This window comes from Diabrotica undecimpunctata, chromosome 2, assembly GCF_040954645.1.
Source record: "Diabrotica undecimpunctata isolate CICGRU chromosome 2, icDiaUnde3, whole genome shotgun sequence".
Classification (NCBI taxonomy): Eukaryota; Metazoa; Arthropoda; class Insecta; order Coleoptera; family Chrysomelidae; genus Diabrotica; species Diabrotica undecimpunctata.
In genome coordinates, this window is record NC_092804.1 from 92,542,047 (window position 1) to 92,560,778 (window position 18,732).

At 33.3% G+C, this 18,732-nt stretch overlaps 1 protein-coding gene across 3 annotated transcripts in view; it reads right to left on the reverse strand.

Annotated features, from left to right (window-relative positions):
• The window catches only part of Madm (MLF1-adaptor molecule), an 800,745-nt gene that overhangs the window by 457,950 nt on the left and 324,063 nt on the right, over positions 1-18,732 (reverse strand). For all 3 annotated transcript variants that reach the window (XM_072523211.1, XM_072523210.1, XM_072523212.1), the window contains 2 exons: positions 10,486-10,616; positions 8,680-8,774 (listed from right to left, as the gene is read on the reverse strand). In XM_072523211.1, the coding sequence (XP_072379312.1) occupies positions 8,680-8,774; positions 10,486-10,616 (226 nt within the window). The remainder of the gene's footprint in view (positions 1-8,679; positions 8,775-10,485; positions 10,617-18,732) is intronic.

Here is an 18,732-nt window from a genome sequence, read left to right on the forward strand (position 1 = left end):
CTTTGTCGTAGCTGGCGATTTGGGATCTTGTCTCGTAGTGAAACGCCCAACATAGCACGCTCCATCGCCCTTTGACACACACGGATCTTTTGAACTGTTCTCCTTGTCATGGTCAACGTTTCGGCACCGTAAGTTAACACTGGCAAAACACACTGATTAAACGTTTTTCTTTTAAGGCATATTGGTATATCAGACGATTTGAAAATATGGTTCAGCTTGCCGAAGGCTGCCCAAGTCAGTCTTATACGACGGAGAAGCTCAACGGTTTGGTTATCTTTTCCTATGCGAATCTCATGACCTAGGTATTTATAGGCCATTACCTGGTCTATGGATCTTGTTCCTACGCATATATCTTCGCTGACTACAAGATTTGTCATCATCTGGGTTTTAGATATATTTATTTTCAATCCCCCTTCTAGCGAGGAAAGGTAGAGCTGATTTAAAAGTTCTTTGGCCTCATCTATCCTATCAGCTATTAGTACAATATCATCTGCAAACCTTAGATGGCTAAGCTTTTCTCCGTTTATGTTTATACCCTTGTCGGTCAGTTTTGCCCTTTTACATATATATTCCAAAAGCGTAGTGAACAGTTTCGGCGATATGGTGTCCCCCTGGCGTACTCCACGTTGTATCGGGAATTTCTGGGTTTGACGATCACCCACTCTAACACTGGCTGTTGCGTTTTGGTATATATGTTTAATTATATTTATATACCGATAGTCAATTCGGCATTCTGTCAAGGCTTCCAACATTTTTTGTTGATTTACGGTGTCGAATGCCTTTTCATAGTCGACAAATATTAAAGCTAGTGGTTTATTATATTCAGTGCATTTTTCTATAAGATTTTTTATTACCAGTAGGTGATCGTTTGTTCCATATGGAATTTTAGGGTATCCACTGCCAAAAGGAGAGTTCATCTTAGATACAGATGCAAGTAATGTGGGAATTGGAGGAGTGCTGTCTCAGATTCAAGGAGGACAGGAACGAGTTCTTGGATATTTTTAGTAAAGTTCTTTCGAAACCTGAACGGAATTATTGCGTCACGAGAAGAGAACTTCTAGCAGTAGTGAAATCAGTAGAGCACTTCTACCAATACCTCTATGGAAGAAAGTTTTTAATCCGAACAGACCATGCTGCCCTTAAGTGGTTGATGCAGTTTAAGAATCCAGAGGGTCAGATAGCCAGGTGGATCGAACGACTCCAAGAATACGATTTCAAGATTGAGCACCGGGCCGGAGTTAGCCACAGAAACGCTGATTCTGTTTCCAGAAGGCCATGCCCAGCAGAGTGTTCCCACTGCAACAAAACGGAATCTAAGGAAGCAGCAGTGCTAAGAACGACGATGGTCAATGACGACTGGACGCCTACTAAGATAAGGGAAGAACAAGAGAGAGATCCAGTTATACAGAAAATCCGAAAATGGAAAGAGGAAAACCGTCGACCACTTTGGCAAGAAATATCAAACCTATGCTCAGTAGTTAAGACGTATTGGGCCCAGTGGGACTCATATATCATCGAAGATGGCTTGCTCAAACGAGTCCTGGAAAATGATGACGGTTCAGAGAAGAGAAGATAGTTGGTGATCCCAAAGAGCAGAATAGCCGAAGTACTTCGTCAGTTACAAGACAGTCCATCAGGAGGGCATTTTAGTGTAAAGAAAACCCTTCAGCGAATTCGGGAACGGTTTTATTGGATGAACAGTTCCGACGATGTAAAAGACTGGTGTAAGAAATATACTATTTGTGCTACGAGTAACGGGCCTTACCGAAAAAGGAGAGCTCCAATGAGACAATATAATGTTGGAAGCCCGTTTGAAAGAATAGCTTTGGACATCGCTGGGCCATTTCCAGAAAGTGAAAATGGAGGCAAGTACATGTTGGTAGTAATGGATTACTTCACTAAGTGTGTCGAGATTTACGCACTTCCAGACCAAAAGGCCGCCACCGTTGCAGATAAGTTGATCCAAGAATATATCAGCCGATTTGGATTGCCTTTGGAGATCCATAGTGACCAAGGCAGGAACTTGGAAAGCGATCTATTCCAGGGAATATGTGATAGACAAGGCATGAAGAAAACAAGAACTACCGCGTATCATCCGCAATCGGATGGTATGGTAGAAAGAATGAATAAGACAGTTGGCAAGTATTTGACATTGGTGTCCGATCATCAGCGAGACTGAGACCAATACCTTCCGTTCTTCACAATGGCCTACAGATCTGCTGTTAACGAATCAACAGGCCAGACACCAACCAGAGTCCTATTCGGACGCGAAATGCGACTACCTTGTGATCTAGAGTTTGGGTGTCGACCTGGAGAAGATGTAGCAGGTGAAGATTATGTGGACGATGTACATGAGTTGGTCCGTTCCCACATTCAGATCGCTAGCGACCGAATGAAGAAATGGTACGATACACAAGCCGAAAAGGGTTGCTTTAAGAAAAACGACAAAGTCTGGTTCTACAATCCCAAGTAGCAAAAAGGTTGTTCCCCCAAATTGCAGCAGTTTTGGGAAGGCCCATACTTAATTATGGAAAAGATCAACGATGCCATCTACCGAATAAGCAAGATTCCGAGGAGAAAGCCGATGATAGTACACCATAACCGGCTGGCGTCTTTCGAAGGTGACCACGACGTAGATGAAGAAGTGGAAGTAAACCAAGTCCAAGATGTGTCTGACCTCACGTTTGAGGAATTCATGGGTGCCTATGGAGGTACCGGTAAAGCAAGACATGGTGTTACCACTGAAGAAAAGCAAGATCTACTCGCGCTCCCCGATGACTACTCGCTGGCCCTTACCATCCCGGCCAGTATCAAAAACGCAACAGGGTTGGCATCCGTCTTTCGAAGGAAGTTCGGTCGAGTTGCAGAACTCCAATGCCAAGTGCCAGCTCCTGGGAAAGCCTTGAAACTCCAAGAAGCATCACGTTACCTTTTCTACCTGGTAACAAAAGACACTGCCCGTGACCAACCTACCTACCGAGATGTATGGGAACCCCTACTTCAATTGAGAGAGCACGTACTAGAGTCCGACGTGCAAAAGTTAGCTATGCCAAAGTTAGAGTGCCGCCAATTAAATTGGAGGGTTATCCGAAGTATGGTGGAGGAGATCTTTAGAGACACCGAAGTCCAGGCGTTAGTCTGTTGCAATCCGCATAGTTACTGGTGCGGAGAGAAAACCGTCCCTTGTCATTTTTATAAAACTGGAAGTTGTAAAAGAGGGTCCAGTTGCCGATACCAGCATACCGTTCCAGTTCCAGTCCCGACAAGGTTCCAGGAGGAACCATCTTTTAAGAGGGGGGCAATGTTACGATAATTATGGCGTTTAAAACTGTAGATATATTATGACTAATTCTGTTTTTGTTCTAGTCATTTCGGCGCTTGTTTACCAGAAACCTCTAGACCCGAATTATGATGAGTCATCCACGACTCAAGGTTTCCAAGCAGTTGAAAAACTAGTTTTAGCCGTCGACCGCCTTCTAGTCTATTCGATTGGGGTCCCGTTCTAATGAAGAAAGTCATCGATCCTTCTAGATAACGGCAGTTTGTGTATATAAATGAAACATTTTATAAGGAAACACAGTTAGTTTCTGAAGATTCGCGCCGCGTAAATTAAAATGTAACGCGCGTAGTACAATAAATTGTATAATTGTTGTGTAAATAAATTAAGTAATAAAGACTTTAATAAATTTATAAGTGTTATAAATAGAACCTGTAATAAATAAATAATAAATAAATTAGAATTAATAAAAACATAACAATACTAATTTTGAGGTTAGTTTTTAAATTATAAAAGCTAAATGGTCAAATAAATTTAATTTCAGATTTTCATGAGCTTCCTATGGAGATCAAGCATGAATTTTATGCAGCTTAAGTGTTACAGCAAATGAAGTATTGTAAAATATGCCCAGAATAAAAAAGTTATTTATTAAATTAAAACTTACCAACGTATTTGTTGATGAAAAAAAATGAGACATTTGGCCATCCATAATAATAAAATTTAAAATATAAACTAAATAGAACTAACAAACAATGAAACAAAAATAGAACTATATTTAATAAAATAAATAGCGTGATTAATACAAATATTGACTGTAATATGTTAAATTATAAAAATTAAAATATATTTTTTAAATATATACTACCCAAAATTTTATGGGTTTAGTATACACTTCCACTATTTCTAATAATTCTTATTTTTTCAATGAAAGAAGTCTGTAATAAAAGTTTGTATAAGCTGTTAATACTGTGAGATAGGAACTTTTGTGTTGTAGGTTTCCAGCTATGAATCTGTCAAAATATGCCCGAGCTAAGCGAATGAACCAAAACTACACTTTTTTTTATTAAACAATGTAAATTGTCAAATTTTCAATTAAAATAAAAACTACATATATTTTCAATTTGAAGTTAAATATTTTACACAAAATAATACCTTCTTAACTCAAAGCAATATAAATTACAGGTACCCCCTTTTCGCTTAGTAGGGCAGTATTGTTATGAAATGTAAAAATATAGAGATAAATATGTTGTTAGATTAAAAAAAAAACAAGGCCGTCATTTACACGAAACTGTTGATCTCATTAGTACATTCAATTGCAGCATAAGATGCGCATTTGAAGTTAAAAATTGAAGCGTGAACATTTTGTTAAAATACTGAACAGACCCAGAAATATTGAATTTATTCCAACCTAAACGTCCTCACTATATATATATATATATATATATATATATATATATATATATATATATATATATCTTTAAATCTAGAGCTAATAATTAATTAATATTAAACTTAACAGTCTTCCAAGTTGAACCGCGTCGATTAGCTTGCGCTCCTTTCGACATCCTCTTCGATATCTTCTTCAGGGCTTCCGAGGTCTCAGTCTCCCGAGAATCCCCATGCATTGGTTAGTGATCAGTGTAGTAGTGTCTGAGGACTCGGGAGACTGAGGCCTCGGTAGCTCCGAATAAAACATCGAAGAGGATGTCGAAAGCTCGGCGCAGTGATAATCGATGCGGTTCAACCCGGAAGACTGTTGAGTTTAATAGTAATTCCTGTAATAGTACTGCCCAAATTATTTATTTTTAATACACAAACAAAACACTAGGACAGAGGTCGACAGGTGACAGGCATACCTTCGATTTTTTATAATTGCATACTGTTACACATCATTTAAAAACTTTTGAAATATTATTTTAAAAATGTATAATACATTAGTTCAAAAATTTACAGATTCTAAGTGAAAGCATAATGCATGAAAGATTTATAATGTAAGTAAAAAGATGAAAAAACGTAATGAACTTTTTTCGTTGCGTCAAATTAAACGGTTTAATCTCGTATTTTGGAGAAAAATTCAAAATGATCGTAATTTTTTAATGAACGCTTTACTGATCGTCCAATAGACATACACTATTTGAAATCCGTTGTTAGTATTGTTTTAAAATTGCGGTATCCAAAACGTATATCCAAAGATGAGCAGGCGTGTGCTCTAAGTGTGTGGTGTGCGTGTGTGTGCGTGTGGGTGTGTGTTAGTGATGTAACGAATATTCGCATTCGCAATCGCGAATATTCGCATATTTTTGCATATTCGCATTCGCATTCGAATTCGCGAAATTTGTGCGAATTTTTTGCGAATATAAATATGTATAAGAAAAAAAAATAATTTGAAGATTAGGTTGATAAAATAAAAATCCATTCACTTCTCAGTTTTTTTATTAAGAAAACTCACTTTATTTTACAAGCTTAGAAAACTATAAAATTAGAAAAAAAATTAATGATGCAGTATAAACAAACAAAAACAAATTATTCTCTGAAACTTTTATTATCTAAGTTTTTAATTTTAGACAATCATCTTGAAAAAGCCTAAGAATTATTAAACTACAAATTAAAAATAGTCTATGTGTTTTTATGTAAAGAGTTTAAACAAACAAATATAAACAGTTCGACTTCAGTTAGATAAGTTCAGATAAATTTATTAATTCAGCAATTTTCGGAACAAGATACATATTATAATGTACACTGTACACTACACTTTTGTATAATTTTATTGTTCTGAAAATTGCTGAATTACTAAATTTATCTGAACTTATCTAACTACACACCTCACGCAAATGAGAATGCCGGTAGTGCCGGAGACAATTAAAATTGCCAAATTAAAAAAAAAACTGAATATTCGCATTCGCATTCGTATTCGCGAATGTCGGTGGCATATATTCGCATTCGCGAATGTTCAAAAACTGACATTCGTTAAATCACTAGTGTGCGTGTGCGTGTGGGTATGTGCGTGTGAGTGTGTGTGTGTGCATGTGGGTGTGTGCGTGTGAGTGTGTGCACGTGGGTGTTGTAGCCTTTTAAAATCCTTGGTATCTATTGGAATCCCCTAGTATATGTATTAAAACACCGAAGAATAATTTCATTATGAAAGTTGGGCGAATGAATTTTAAAAATAATTACGTCACTCTCGGTAAGGCCGACCGCTGTTAAAGGCGTGTTTAGTTTTATTAGAGTCGGAATTTAGCTTCAAATTCGTAGTTTTTTCGTTTCTCGTCCTTTTTTATGAAAAATAAGTGGTTTTGTGGCAGTTAATTTGAGACTTCCATCTCACCATTACGAGTTGAATGAAATTGAATTAGTTTGGCCTTAAATGCAGGCATATGTAGATCAGGAGAACGTAACATGTAAAATTGGCGTATTCAGAACCTATTACAAACCAGTTATGGTGATGAAAGGGTTGATAACGATGCTGGTATTAAATAAAACCACAGTATATTTCACGATATTGGTATAATGACTGTTGTTTATATTAGGAATGGTAAACGAACATAGTTGTAAACACACAATATTGACCAAAGTCAACGTTTATAAAATAAAATAAAATGTTGTAAGTATAATAATACTCCTTGTCTGTACTCAAATTTATATTTCTTTATACCAAAATAATGTTAACTGCTGAATGTCAGCTTGTTCTACGTTTATGTAAATCGGTCAGTGTCGATAGTCAATAACCAGTTCGACTCAGGTTCTGTACTCGACTCGACGAAGAACGACTCGCTGGCAGAAAAAGTAAACTGAGGATAAAAACAAAAATGAGGTTAATAAATAGTATCATACTACTAACGCACGCATCTCTCGCATGGGAAGATGATGTAACACCACAAAGAGCATAGAGTACTAATAAATCCTTTTCATGTATGATATATCTTTAAATGTAAGAAACTTCGAACTGCTAAAGTACTCTATACTGCCAGTAGCAGCCCGCTGATAGCAGAGCCCCCGGTGAACCTCTCATTAGTGTTAATTAAAACTGTATTAATTTGTCAAACAATAAGAAAATGGAACAGAAAAGTCTTCGTTCGTCTTCTAGAGCGGCGGCTGGTAAGAATTCAGTAACTCCAGATACCATGGAGGATGATCCAACTGTACGACTGGCGGAGATTGTAACACAATTAATATCTGGCATCACTACCACCCGATGACATAGGATGGTGTGACCGGATGCTGTCAATTGATATTCAGCCATTAAATTGCAAGCTATGGACATACAGTTTATTGTAACCTATTTTTAAGAAGTTTGTTCTTTTCGGTAATTATACCGATCACAGTGATGTGTATTTTATTTATTTCACCCTACACTTGCTACTAGTTGTATTAACAGTATAGTTAAAGTACTAGATACGACGAAACAGGGAAATAATCTTATACCTGTCGTGTACCTTACACCCCTATAATCTACAACACTTATAATATTTCAAAAGCTTTTAAATGAGGTGTAACATGATGCATGTGCTATGACTGTTACCTGAAGGGGATCAGGTAAAGATCTTCATGAATTGATGACAAAGCAATCCATGATTTTAAAAATCAACCTGCTCCAGCATTTTGCTTTTGTGCTAAAAATAAATAAGTTAATATCGGGAGGGAGTAACACTTATAATAGCACGGTATAATATTAAAAATATAAGGGAATATATTAAATATTAACATTTAAAAGCAAATTTTAATATTAACAAAGATGACGTTGATTTTTAATAATATCCTAGTCTCGACTTATTCGACTTTAGTAGGTACTAAGCAAATTTTCTTAGAAAATGTTATAAGTTCTGTTTTATTTCTAACATAAATGATCGAATACAGAGTTCAAGCAGTTACTACAAATTTGTAGTAAGTCATTTACTGGATATTTCTAACAATAATGATCTCACTGCTCACGACCCGAGTGTGAGATGTGAGGTCCTTTGATTAATTTACGTTGAAAGCAATTGTATGTCTACAGGCTTAGAAAATGAACGAACGAACGATATATTTAAAAATAAAAACTGTGTAAATGTTCATAGAACCCAAGTTTATTACATTTCAAATAATAAAAAATTGAAGTTAAAAAATGACAATATTTCTTTAAGAAATTTTAAATGAAGTTAATGTTTAGAATTATAAAAATTTGTCTAAAAAAAAGAATGTCCGTCGTGACTAGCGTAAAAATGGATTGAACAATGATAATCTGAAACACGCTTAACAATTCGTCAATACCAATTCTAACCCATACAGCAATTGTCTCTATCGATGACAAGAAACAAAATACCTCATGTTCCCTTTCACGCTCATGTGAAAAACAGAAACAGAGATAGAAAAATTTCGAAAAATTGTTTACTGTAAAAAGTTTTGGATTTTTTTTTTCAAATTACCTGATCCAATTTTGACGAGCCCATTATGTTGGATAAATATGGTATCGCAGGTGAGATTCCCATGGACGATGGGCGGACAACAGGAATGTAAGTAACTGTAAATAAAAACAAAACAGACTGCATTCATAATACTTCGACGACAGTGTTGCCAGACGGTTTTTCGAAAAAAAAAAACTTAAAGAATGAACGTGGAAAGTAAGAAAGGAAATTTGAAAATAGGAAAATGAGGTATATATTTCTGAGAAAAATATGTGAACTTTGAAAACAAAAATTTTCAGTGTTTTATTGTTATATAAAATGAATTTTCATTAAGTAAAGGTCGAATCCATCACTTATAGAAAAATATGTCTTCAAAATTTTCAAAATATACTTTAAAAATACTTTAAAATCTGAATTTGTTTATTGGTAATTAATCACATATTTATTGTTAATGTAGGTAAATATTTTGGTGAACCTTATTGTAAAAACATATTTTAAGATAATTAGCATAAATTAAGATTCACTGTATTTTAGACGTTTTTAGCAAGGTTTCCTTCAAATGTAACTTTTACACCCATATAAAAATATAATTTTCTAATTATAATATAGTAAATAATAAAAAGATAACTTCAACTTTTTTTTAATAATTCAAAATTTATTCTGTATATTCTTCTTATCTATTAACTGTCTATCTCTATCTAAAATTTAAATCATATTTTGGTAAAATTTATGTGTAAAAGAAGTATTTGGGGATTTGTCAGTTTTCATTTTAATTACAAACATCTAATTTTAATTTCAGCCCACCACTTTCATCACATCACCATTATTTACTGGTGATATGTAAATACTTACCGAAAATGCATACCATTTAACTTCCAACTTACAATGAAGAGTTTTGCTTTGGTCTCAGGTAGGCCCTGACTAAGTGATTTGTTCAAAAATTGAAAATAATGAACTAAGAAATCTTAATGTTGTTGATAATACTTACCCCAATAAACTTGATTATATAAAGGTATAAAAACAAATCGTATGTCTTACCATCCTAAGGAGAAAAAATAAAAATTTTAAAGACAGTAGGACACTTAAATATGATTAATATCTATTTTTTTAATGACGTGTTGTAAATTTTGAATTATTTTTTTAGAAACATGATATATCTAAAAAATATATACAATTTGGTTAGATGGGGTATAAACGAGAGAAAGATTAGGGATATTAGGAAAGAGAAAAGGATGAAATCTGGCAACGCTGCTTGGCGAACGCTGCTGATCTCTCATCGCTGCAAACTGCTAAAGAGACGAAACGTCGAAGTATATTTTCGTTGAAAAAAGGTGTCGAAAAAATTTGGAAAAAGTTTTACCGCGGCGGTTATCTGTGACGCTTGGGATTTGATAAAACCGATTACAACCGAAATCCGTCGCGAATGCTCCAACCAGTCGAGCCAACGACAAATCAAAAGCGAAACAGATGAACCGTTGTGTATTAAAAAAATACGTTAAGTTAAGAAAAATATCCGATATATTGTGAAAAACAATATTTTAATATCAAATATATGCATGTTGAGGTACAAGGAAACTTACCTTGTAGAAGACTCTAAAATAGAAAATGGTAACAAATATCGTCCACAATTATTCATTTACATACTTACAAAAACTGAATATTGTGGCGTAACATATATAATGCATTCATTAAATTGGTAGGGCAAATTCGCTAAAGCTTATATACTAATTAGATAAAATTTGTATACATAAAATTCCTTATGAACTAAAAAATCAAATTTATCAAAAAATAATTCAGTCATTTGTAGATTTTTTTGGTAATATTTACCTCAGAGCTGAGAGGATTTGAGTACACCATCTCCTCCAAGCTTGAAGTGGCAGCTTCTTAACGTTTCGTTTGGTCCTCTTTAAAAATTGCTTTAGTGATCCAGACGACATATATTCTGTGATGAATATAACCTAGAAATGACAAAATATAGTGTTATGGTTTTTATAGACATAACAGCATTTGAAATACGATAATAAAATGTATGTTTACCAAACTAAGAAGAATAGTGAGAACTAGAATAAACTAAATGTATGTTATAATGAAACTAGTAACTTTATGTACAGATAGTATTCATTTTCAGAAAATAATAATTTTAATAAAGTGTAAATTTTAATAAATGAAGAAACAGCAGTAGAGAAGTAGAGAAATTTGAAAAAGCAAGATCTGGTGTGGTCACACAAAGTCCAAAAAATATATACTTATAAAAAAACTATAAAAAGTAAACCGCAATTAATGGTAACAAAAGTATATATAGGCATATATATATATATATATATATATATATATATATATATATATATATATATATATATATATATATATATATATATATATATATATTGTAAAGACTACGACCGTCAATTTATATTTCTAAAGTATTCAACTAGTGAATTCAGAGGTTTAATCGGTCATTCAGGTTGGCAAATAAAAAAAGAAGTCAACTACTTCATAAGTTTATCGAAGACGTTTCGCTTTATACTTCTAAAGATTCATCAGATCTCTAAAATATAAAAGATGACATAGAGTTTATAAGAAATACAGATGTTTATAGTTCATAACTTACAACTCAATATGTAGTATATTATCGATGTTATTATATATCTACTGTAAACTTTACTCATTATTTAAAACTAACTTAACAAAAAAAAACCAAACAAAACAAAAAACACACAAACTCTGCAGAAAATAATGTTCATATTCGTAGATACGAAGATTTATGGGATGGATGTTTAAGAATTTGATTGATTCAAATTCTTAAACATCCATCCTCCCTAAATAAGAGAACCGACATCGACAACTTGAGTCAGATATATCACTCCCTCATCATACAAAATAAATAAAAAAAAACCCTTACAAGACAGTAACTTCAATCCCATTTTTCTTTCCAAATTTCTTCTTTTTTTCTTTTTTTTTTTGTTTGTTTGTTTTTTAAAGAAAAAGGAATTAATGAATCCTTTTAAATAAAAAAAAAGGTCCGTCCCTGTTCCGCTTGATACTTCCCTTAAGAATCGTAATCTGCACCATGCATTCCAAAGAAACACATGAACGATAACAAGCCACATGTGAAAATTATGACGAGTTGATCCAAAACAATCGAAAAGATTAGTGTGGTTTGACCCTCGAAAGAGCTTAAACCAACGTTCAAATGAAGCCATCGGTTAAAATTAAATGAACTAATGTTCTTACAGTTTTACTTGTATTTTTTGTTTCGTTTCTCCCGTTTAGTTTTTAATCTTTAATGTTAAGTTATCGTAGAGTTTTTATAACATCTTTAAAAAAAAACCCTACAAATTGTTTTTGTAAGTATGAACCCTGTTGGTTTGTTTACTTATATTCTAAAATCTTTTTTATTTGTAGTGAACTGATGATGCTTTTAAAAATAAAAGCGAAACGTATTCGAATAAAGCAATAAAGTAGTTGACGTCTTTTATTTGCCAATTATTGACCGATAAAACCTCTGCTATTCAACCATTGAATATATTCCAAATTTAATTCACGGTCGTATTTTTTGCTATATATGTATTTATATATATATATATATATATATATATATATATATATATATATATGTATATATATATTTATATATACATATATATATATATATATATATATATACATATATATATATATATATATATATATATATATATATATTTATATATATATATATATATATATATATATATATATATAAGTATATTTATATATATATATATATATATATATATTTATATATATATATATATATATTTATATATATATACACTCGCGATCATAAAATCCGGGTCACCTTGAAAATCACCGATATTTCATTTTTAACGAGTTTTATCGTAAATAATAATAATACAAATACAAACTAATGCATGTTTCTGAGAATTGTTGCGGTTTCCTTTGTAACAAAGAATTCCAATAAAGCCAATTTCGCGGTAAAGTGCACACTTCCCAAAATGAACGCTACCTGTAACTCCGCTTGTTTTAAATGTCTCGTTTGTGCTTCGACTTTCTGTTCAAATGCAACGGACAAACGTTTATTATTGCCACCATTAGTGTTTATTAGTGCCATTATTAGTATTTATTTTGTGACAAAAATGCCTTTGACTGTTGAAACGGCAACAAATTGTTGCACTTGTGGAAGACGGTCACACTCAACGGCAAGTCGCAAGAACTGTTGGCGTAAGCCTTTCTACGGTTCAACGAGTGCTTCAACGCTTTCAGGAGGCAAGTTTGCCAACCAGGCGACCTGGCTCTGGACGAGGAACAACGACCACGGCACTAGATGACCGTTTCCGTGTGTTTCAATCTTTACGAAACCGGACCTCAACAGCGGTTATGCATCAAAATCGTCTAGAGGAAGTACGAAATCGCAATTTTATTGTTGCAACAGTCAGAAGAAGACTTCGTTCTTCTTGACTATCTTCTCGGGTAATGGCTAGAGGACCGCCACTTCACCGGGTGCCTCGAGTTGCACGACTAGCTTTTGCTCGACAATACGCGTGTTGGGGAATTAACGATTGTAGCAAAGTGTTATTCTCAGATGAATCCCGTTTCTGCCTAACTGGATCCGATGGACGTGTAAGAGTTTGGAGGAGAACCGGTGAACGATTTTCACAAGCTTGCATTGCTCCAAGAATGCCATTTGGTGGAGGCTCGGGTCATGGCTTGGGGAGGTATATCTTCCGACTTTCACACAGAATTACCCTTCATCGAAAATGGGTCCCTAACTGCACGAAGGTACATTACGGAGATTCCGGAAGAACATGTTATGCCCAATATGGCAGGGCTTGGAGAAAACGCCGTTTTTATGCAGGACAACATGCGATCGCACGTTGCCAGGATCAGTATGTAATGCTTGGACGAAGTTGGAATTATGAGGGTAGCCTGGCCAGCTAGGTCTCCGGATCTGAATCCCATCCAACATCTCTGGGATGATTTGAAAAAACCTATTCAATCCCATACACCTCCTCCTAACAACGCACAGGAGCTTAAGGATCTGCTAGAGAGTGAGTGGAATAACATACCACAACATGTAATCCGGAGAAAAATTGAGAGTATGCCCCGTCGTCTGCAAGAGGTTATTAGAGCAAGGGGAGGCAATACACGATATTGGTCATTGAAATTTCACTGATTTTTTTACCACGTTCTGTATTTTCCATATTTTTTCGTATGTCTGTTTTATCAACAATTTGATTTGATTTCTGTTTTTTCCAATAAAAACAATAAAACCCCTTTTTTTTTTTCAAAACAAACATTGATAACAAATAAAAAATACATTAGCCAAAAAAAAAAGGTTATTACTGCACCAGAGGCAAAAATATTGAAGAAACTTGAAATTTTCAAGATGACCCGGATTTTATGATCGCGAGTGTATATATATATATATATATATATATATATATATATATATATATGTATACATATATATGTATATATATATACATATATATGTATATATATACATATATACATATATATGTATATATATGTATATATATATATATATATATATATATATATATATATATATATATATATATATATATATATTATTGTGATATTTAAAGTCTTGGTGCGCCAAGCAATAATTAGCTAATTAATTTTTTTGATTAATTAAAATTATCTAGATGATATGATTATGACTCTATCACAATTTTTAATTCTTTTATCTCAGGGTTAAATTCGTGCTTCAATATCTATGCTATTACATGTGAAAGGTAAAGTCCAGAGAATACCGGAATAATAAAAAACACATATGATCTAACACTATATATTGAATTAAAAATAATGAAATATTCACACTCAAAAGTTTTCAATAAACAAATCTCATATAATGATTCTCAAAAATTTTGTTCTACGTACGTGAACAATCAAAATTAATGGTACAAACAATATTAATTGAAATCTTAAAATCCCGAACTATTCTAACTCTCCTAATCAAAATATTTATATCCTTTCTAAATTAAGTGTAAAAATTGTGTTATCAATAAAAGAAAAAACTGCAGAAAACAAAAATATCTCTCTCTGATGATGAGTGGTCCAAATCCTTGTTCCTTGTAGACTATATTATCTCCTCTCAACCGCTCCCTATGTAATCAGCAATCTTACAACAGATTGTTGCAAGTATATCGTCCTTAATGATTTCCTTCAAAAGCAACAATCATTCAAATTATGATAGCCTTTCTCCTCTCGATAAACTGAATCTCTCGTTGGCCCGAGTGAAAAATGACTCTTGGAATATCTTCTCTTTACGATAAACTGAATCTCTCGTTGGCCTGAACAGTGACTCTTGGAATATAAGTAGGAAAATATGACTTACAATATTTTGCTGCTCCAGCTTCTGTCAGATACACTAACTCCACAAAAACTCACTAACATTCAACACTACTGCTTGCTACTTCTCAGGAACCGCCAGAGAACAATCACTGTTCGTCTTACAGATTTGGAAAACCAACTGATTCTCTCTTCTCTCTCCTCATTCTCGCTAAACTTTTTCCTACATACTTATCCCACCTTTTTCAATCTCCGCCAATCAAAACTCGTCACAATTCCCCCATTTTTTCATTTCGATAACAAACAAATTTTTACCTATAATTATAAAATTTCCTAAAACTTATTTACAAATAATATTTTCTATAATTCTTAAAAACTAACAAAAACCTCTTTCTAAAATCTCTTCTATTTGTCTCTAATCACTGCATTAATGTATTTTGGAAAACCCGTTTCAATTGTCTTTGGATTTCACTTAAAATTATGCGGGTCACTCAAGTATAACAAAGAAATAATTTATGTATAGCTTACATTTTGTTTAGTACAGGTAATCCAAGAATTTAATAACTTTCCTTCTTTGAAATGTTTGTTGTTTATTATCCTACTTATCTGAATTATTTTAATGTTTTTTTAACTTTGAAATATTTTAAACAAACCAATATTTTTCTCGATTTTACATATCATAACAATATATATATATATATATATATATATATATATATATATATATATATATATATATATATATATATATACATCATACTATCATTTTCGCATCGATACATTATGCTTTTACCATCAATTTAGCATCGTCTTACAAAGCAGCATCTGTATATCGACGCTACTTTACAAGACCTTAATAACTTTTTTCCTGTACTTGTTACAAGAATTTTAACCATCTCATTGATTAGAGTGTTGATACCGTGTTGATATTTTAAAATATCCGCTTTCTCTTTTTATCCCTTACTGAGTTATACAAGTTTATTCCAGAAAATGTTTGAGTCTAAAATTATGGTACAGGGAAAATATTATATATATTTAGTTCAGGGTTTTACCGTTTACTCGCTGCCATTATATACATGAAAATGTATATCCCACTTTCATTATCAATCATTTTAGCATCAGAAATTTGGCATCGCTGTTGAATATAATATTACCCACAATGAAATAGTAAATTTAAGAATATATATATATATATATATATATATATATATATATATATATATATATATATATATATATATATATTCTTTTCATCCACCAATCATTCTGGCATCATGGTTGGTTAAAAGTAACGGGTTATGATATATTGCAACTACCTATTGTATCTTCGCTTCAATTGGTCCAGTAGCGACGTACAGCCCCTCAAATGATAGGATTTAACCAATAAAATACAATAAGACAGAAAAACCAATATAGCAGCATGTCAAAAAGGCCTTAATTATATATCTTCGTTTCTATAAGTCCAATCGTGACGTACAGCATCTCAAATGACAGGATTTAACGAATTGAAAACAATGAAATAAAAAAATTAAATACAGCAACATGTCAAAAGGGCCGTAGTCACGTATCTTCGGTCCTATTAGTCCAATCGTGACGTATAGTACCTCTAATGATAGGATTTAACATAGAGAATACAATGAGATACAAAAATCAAATACAGAACAATGTCAAAAGGGCCTTAGTTGTGTATCTTTAGTTCTATTAGTCCAATCATGACGTACAGTACCTCAAATGAAAGGATTTAACAAATAAAATACAATGAGGTATAAAAATTAAATAAAGCAGCATGTCAAAATGGCCTTAGTTATGTATCTTCGGTCCTATTAGTCCAATCGTGACGTACGATACCTCAAATGATAGAATTTAACTAATAGAATACAATGAGATAGAAATCAAATACATACAGCAAAATATTAAAAGGGCCTTAGTTACGTATCTTCGTTTTTATTAGCCCAATCGTGACGTACAGTACCTCAAATGATAGGATTTTAACCAATCGAATACAATAAGATAGAAAAATAAAATACATCATCTTATCAAAAGGGCCTTAGTTATGTATCTGCGGTCCTATTAGTCCAATCGTGACGTTTCGTACCTCAAATGATAGAATTAAACTAATAGAATACAATGAGATACAAAAATTAAATAGAGTAGCGTGGCAAAAGGGCCTTAGTTATGTATCTTCGATCCTATTAGTCCAATCGTGACGTACAGTACCTCAAATGGTAACATTTAACCAATAGAATACTACGACGTAGAAATCAAATACATCAACACGTCAAAAGGACCTTAGGTATATATCTTTGCTCCTATATATGTTATGTCAAAAGAGCCTTAGTTGCGTATCTCGGGTCCTATAGGTCTAATCAGGATATATGGAGCCTAAAATGATAGGATTTAAAGAAGATAATACGATAGTGGAGAGAAATTCAACATGGCTGCATCTAATAACACCTTAAACTGGCAGCAATAAAACGAATTTACGCACAGAGGTATGTGGCATATTACGTGACAGGATTTAGCGAATACCATACGATTACGTCATACATTTCTTTGCATACGTCCACTTTTAGTTAACTACTTAGTATGTATTCAGTACTTAGCTTTACGGTGTTGGGTGGTGGTAAATTGGGTGAATAAAATTACAAATGAAGAGGTAATACGCAGAATAAATAACGATCCAGAAGTTATACTGAATATAAAAAAGAGAAAACTTGAATAGTTTGGCCACCTGATGAGAGGACAAAAGTACACATTCCTACAAAATATAATGCATGGAAAAATCCAAGGACGCAGAAGAATGTCCTGGATGAGAAATTTAAGAGAGTGGTTTGGCTGTACCACTAACGAATTATTCAAAACAGCAGTAAATAAAATTAGAATCGCCCTAATGATATCCAATCTCCGATAGCAGAGGCACTCAAAGAAGAAGATATGATAAACTCGAAAAATCTCCAACGTTCACTGTTAGACATATGCCTCCCGTTCAGTATACACATTTACTGCTCCTTGACGCTGTGACGAGAATGAGATAGGATTTAACAAATAGAATGACAGAAAACTAAAAAAGACAATGTGTCAAACGTGGAATGCGTCGCAGAACGTGAAATATTAGCGTAAAATTATATGATGCCATAGACGGTTCTTTAATACCCAGCAAACTCGCTTTGTAAAGTTACATAGCAGGGATCTGTGCAAATCGAGAAAAAGTCGATCATTCGTTTTATAACCCAAAGGGGACCATAAAATATTCAACGTTAAAATTTGACATAATGTAACGGTATGACAAATCTTTTTTCTCCCGCATGTGCTTGCCTGTGTACCTAAATAAGGGGAGTCGTGCATAACCTTTAAGTTGATCGTAATACATAACTGCAACAACAAGTATGTTGACGACTTGGGTTAGTATATACAGTGCATTCCGTACGTTTTTTAAACATGGTTAGGAAATTGTTGACTGGAGGCTATTAAAGAAGTTCTTAAAATAATTGCGGGTCACCGCCTTTTCTGTAAATGGAGTGAATATTGTTATCGATTTAATTTTTTTCTTCAGTGGAATAATTCCTGCTGGTATTTGGTCTAAGCTTACTTCTTTTTCTCATTCAAACTGTTTCATAGCTAATTTTACTTCCTCTTTATAGTGCCCTGTTCACCTGTTTTGGTAATTTCGGACTATTTCATCTCTTATAACATAAAACAGTTGTTTCAGATATCTTTATCGCGTTTCCTTTTTTTTATGGATGAATATGCTGCCGT